The sequence below is a fragment of the Lepeophtheirus salmonis genome, chromosome 8 (genome assembly GCF_016086655.4).
Source record: "Lepeophtheirus salmonis chromosome 8, UVic_Lsal_1.4, whole genome shotgun sequence".
In the NCBI taxonomy this organism is placed as follows: Eukaryota; Metazoa; Arthropoda; class Copepoda; order Siphonostomatoida; family Caligidae; genus Lepeophtheirus; species Lepeophtheirus salmonis.
The window spans coordinates 4235608-4240594 of record NC_052138.2 but is presented as its reverse complement, the minus strand read 5'-3'; the positions used below and the strand labels follow the sequence as shown (position 1 = coordinate 4240594).

Genomic DNA, 4987 nt, shown 5'->3' with positions numbered 1-4987 from the left:
CACCTTGGTCTTGAGCACCTTGATGTAGTCCTCCGAGGTGAGCCTGTAGCCCTCTCGGAAGAAGACTGGAGGCATGGCTTTACCATCTGAGCCAACAACTCCAAGTATCATGATGCTGGCTGGGTGCTTGGTCATGGACACATATTTCTCAGATCCTATATAACCATTAAGGCTAATGTAGCGATCATTTTTGCGGTTGAAGACTGGATCCACTGTAAAAGTTTTCTCATCGGAAAAAAGGAGAATTCTGTCCCCATTACTTTTCATGTTGTTCAAAATCTTCTTGCATCGGATGTATCTGGCCTCCATATTGGCCATGGACAACATGGGACGAGTGGTGCGGACCAAGGACTTGCCCCCAATGTCCTTGACAATGTTGGCAGCAGTAGTCTTACCCATGTTGTTCTTCTTGGCAATTGTTCTGATACTCAGAACAGGGTTTATCTTGATCTGGGCCCTGATCTTCTTCTTAGTGGCCTTTAAGACAGGTGTCTTACTTCGAGGCTTGTCTTCAAGGCCTTCCGCCATGTCCAACCTCCTCTTGATCCTACCAATGGTGCTGGCGGCCTCAGAGATCTCCTTGTGGCTGATTCCTGCACGAAGCAGAGCAGCTACTTCATGTCTTTTAGCCTCCATGTCAAAAACAATTATGAATTTCGAAATGTTATTGAAACAAAACTTGTTAATCTGAAAACGGTCTTTAACTTTTATTTACGCAACATTTACGTAAAAAGTCTCTGAAACCTCGAGAAAAGCCATCGAAGGTGCCGGTCAAGACTTTCGGGACACCCGGTAATTGAATCTATTTAGGAAAGGATGTTTAGTCTAGTGTAGTGTCGGTCCTCATTTATGAACGAAGACCGCGGTCCAGTCTAGTCCCACTTGTTGGTCCTTAAGGAAGGTAAAATCCATCCCTCGTGACGTCAAAGAGGGTGTTTTTTCCTTTTTTTAATTATTCCGTTACATAATAGAATATATTATAGAGGCAAGTAATAATTTAATATGTCCGTATTATAATGAAGAAAATCATATTTTTTGTAAGATATGTGTGATGATCTTAATACATATTTCATATATCTTATTTGCTTAATAATCCATTGATAATTTTATGAAATATTCCAAGGACCGACGGTCCTACGAACCGGTGCCAATGATATACAGTCCTAAAGACCTATCCTAAGACTGGACTGAATAAATAAGGACCGACACAACACTAATGTTCACTACTTAGGAATGAAATAATTATGACAACTGCTAAGGAAAAGAAAATTCATTCTTCAGACTACCAATTACAAAAAAAACAGACCAGCCAAAAAATAAACCGGATTTTCATCACTGTATATTATCCTTAAATTTTCCAGATTTAAAGTCCCCATCCTTCAGAGTGTTGAGCCATTTCATTTCTGAATCAATTATAAATATACAAAATAGTCCCACCGGCCTAATTTATACATTTGTGCATATCCTTTTTTTAGTATTGTCAATATTTATATATTTTCAATTAATTTGAAATTAACTTTTTAGATTTCGTAATTATCATTATGTTTAAAGAAAATTAAGCTTTATTTTTTTTTAATCGTCTGATTAATTGAAAATCTTATTTTCACAAAATCGGAGAAGCTCAATTACATATACTCCTTCATAACTTCAAACGAGATTTTAAATTTGAGAAATAATGAGGAATTCCAGCAATGATACGCAGATCCTGTGAATGCCCTCCAACACCTGGAATGATCACTTCTCGAGCGTGAAGGGCAAGAGGAATGTCTCTTGACTTTGATAGACGAGTTTTTAATCGCAGGATTATCTCTCCGTTGACTTTTTGAGGCTTACCGATTCCTCTAATATTTGAATACTTATGATCCCCCAGAATCGGAGTTGAGAGACCAAAGCCTAGATGTGCACGAATTTGATGTTTAAAGCCAGTACATGCGTTCACTTCTAGAAGTGCTGCATTATAGTTGAAGTTAAGGACTTTATATTCCGATACAGCAGGCTGAGCGTGACCAGATGTAAATTGTCTTGTTCGGGATTTTAAAGGAATGTTGACTCGAGGTATGAGCATGGAGCGAAAATGACCGTTGATTTTTTCCTCACGGATGGGAATATCAATTATTCCTTCAGAGGGTTCGGGTACACCATTGGTTATTGCCCAGTAGATTTTAGTTATTTTACGTTGACGAAAATAATTTGTAAGGCGAGAGTGTGATTCTTCAGTTGAGGACAGAAGTAAAACACCAGTTGTTGTTTTATCAAGGCGATGGACATGAGTTAATGCACCACTAGGAATTTCTAAATAGTCTGATAACTTGGGTAGATATTTTAAAATGGAGTGAGGAAAGTTATCATCACTCATAGGAAGACCATAAGGTTTATTCAGCGCCACAATTCCGTCTAAAAAGAAATATTTGAATCAGAATTTATTCATTTCAATAACAATGACAAATACCTTTATTATAAATGATGGAGTTTTGAAGCATTTTTTCCATTTCCATTGAATTCATTTCATAAATGTTAATGGCCTTATACTTTGATTTAAGGCCTTTAACAGACGGCACAACATCCTCCTTTTCCCTTTCCACATTCTCAACAATGATTTTTTTATTCGATTGGGGCACTTCATAGATTTTATCATGGACTTTCATAAGTCTTTTTTGAAGCGAAGTTCCAATATCCTTGACTAGCTTTTCTTTGGAATGAATGGATGCATTCTCATATTTATCACCAGGAGAAACTGTTTTCATCCTATTCTTAATAAATTCCAAAGCAGTTTCTTTATTTTTGAGTAAAGGCATCTTTTCAGGTTTCTTTTTTATCGCAGGCTTTATTGGATTAAATATTTGAAAGTCAATGGCATTCAGTCCCTGAGTTGAGTCTCTTACAAGATCTCTTGTTTCCTTCAACGACTCTGAGCAATCAATGGAGGGTTCTTCAGTTACCACCATAGAGGAAGCCGCAGAAGGCAGAGATCCAAAATACTGTTCATCAATGAAACCAATGGAAGAATCGTTTAAATCCGGCTTTTTGATACCCTTTGCTGTATTTTGTGAGATATTAAAACCCTTTGAAGCACTCAAAGTATTATCCATCACATCTTCTTCAAAATATATGGACTCGCGCGACTCAGGGAAACTATTTTCAGGTGAGGAGGAGGATAGAGGATCCATGGTACTTGAATATGACATTGTATCGACACTAGTCAATGGCTTCTGCTTCGGAGAGTTCTGAGAATCCAGTCGAATCGACCCAAAGCGTGTGGAATGATGTATTTCAAATCCATCATTATCAGATTCCTTATTAACTTCCTCGAAGTCAATATTACTTCTAAAACGAGGATGGTGGGCGGAAACTCCGAGGTGGATATAGCGCCGTACTTGAAATTGGATCATTCGAATATTCAGCATGTTTATTGCTCCATTGTTATTGACAAATGACATCAACACAAGAAGAGAGATGAAACAGGGGAATTGAAATCACACAACCTCTTTTTTTTGTTGTTTCGGGGAATTAAACCTTTAATAAATAAATCTTATATATTTATTAATTGGCATGATTTGGAGACAAGCCAAGGAGCACAATGAAGTAACTTGATATACATGGAGACTATGTTCTTAGAACTAATATATGACTTCAACAAACCAACATCTAATTATATCTTATTTACAGAAGTGGAAATCTACTTCTGTAAATAATATATCAGTCCCTCTTTATATCTCATCCTGCCACCATACATAAGTCCGGTAAGGGGTCATAAAGGCTCTAAAACAAACGGCCTTTAATGGGCACTTTCGCAAATAAGAAAATCGTTGAAACAATGTCCTCTAAAGAGATGGTGACTTTATTAAAACGGGCAATGCCATCAAAATTTGTTAAGTTCTAAGATCTCAATAGTCTGGTGGACAATGATTTTTCCTCTCTGACCGTATGCAGTAGAGACAAGAAGGAAAACAAAAACTAAATAGATGTAATTGATTTAAACTGCCGGAGCTACACTAGACTAAAACTATCAATAGATCAATCAAAGTAATCATAACTTCAAACGAGGTAAAACCATTAGTAATCATTGACATAACAGTGAGTAAGTTTCAGACCCAATACTAAGCCCTTTTTACAACCTTTTTTCTTTAATAGAAAAAAAAATTACATAGATGCATATTCGACATTACATCAAAAATTAAGAAATTGGTCGGTACACATACAATATAATTGTTGTCAAGGTAGATAAGTTAAAAAAGATTGACAAAGGTGTGCCTCACTCACCAGATCCAAATCCCCGAATGAAAATGAATGAATTGAATTTGAGTATATTATGATATCTCTCTAGTAATATCATTTTCTACAAACTATAATTAGTTATTTTTTTAACTTGTTAGATTATAATATTTATACATAATACAATTAATGTACTGATATTTAAGAAACCCTATTTTTAAGAAGATAAGATTACAAATAGGTTTTCTTAAATATCAGTACATTAATTGTATTTTGTATAAATATTATAATCTAACAAGTTAAAAAATAACTAATATAGTATAATATAATATGGAAAAGGGTTTCTCTGTATGTCTGTTAACTCCTTGAGGCTGAGGCAGTAAAATTATTTGACCTTGGATTCTGTACACATACAAAATCTGAACGTAAAAAAAAAACTATGAAATTGTAATAATACATTTTTAAGAATACATTAGTTAAAATATTCAAAATGCCAAAAACATTTGATTTTTTTGAATAGTATACCCCAATCATCAACAACTCTTATAACCCCAGGTTATTATTTTAGTACTCTAGTTTCTGAACGCTCCCCATAAACTCTGCAATCTGTTTCAGTAGTATACATAAAGAAAAGAAAATTAATTCGATCAGATTACCAATTTTAAAAAAAGGTCCAACTGAAAAATACACATGATTTACAATTTTCATTGATAGTAAACCAACAGGAATTTCTTATAAAAAAAGATGCCCTCCCCCCATAACAGGCTGCGTGAAT

General features: G+C 35.2%; 1 protein-coding gene across 1 annotated transcript; it reads right to left on the bottom strand.

The window, feature by feature from the left end:
- Positions 1-1539: 1539 nt before the first annotated feature.
- On the bottom strand, positions 1540-3442 carry LOC121123511 (uncharacterized). The gene is made up of 2 exons (XM_040718638.2): positions 2450-3442; positions 1540-2394 (listed from the first exon to the last, which is right to left on the bottom strand). The coding sequence occupies exons 1-2, from the start codon at positions 3435-3437 to the stop codon at positions 1640-1642; spliced, it is 1743 nt and encodes a 580-aa protein (XP_040574572.1). The 5' UTR covers positions 3438-3442; the 3' UTR covers positions 1540-1639.
- Between the last annotated feature and the right edge of the window lie 1545 nt (positions 3443-4987).

What these genes read in the sequence shown, in the direction of transcription:
- LOC121123511 (XM_040718638.2), bottom strand. Translation starts at nt 3,437, where the DNA reads ATGTCATTTGTCAATAACAATGGAGCAATAAACATGCTGAATATTCGA. An exon ending in CTCCATCATTTATAATAAAG is followed by an intron (nt 2,395 to 2,449) that starts GTATTTGTCATT and finishes ATTTCTTTTTAG; the next exon opens with ACGGAATTGTGGCGCTGAAT.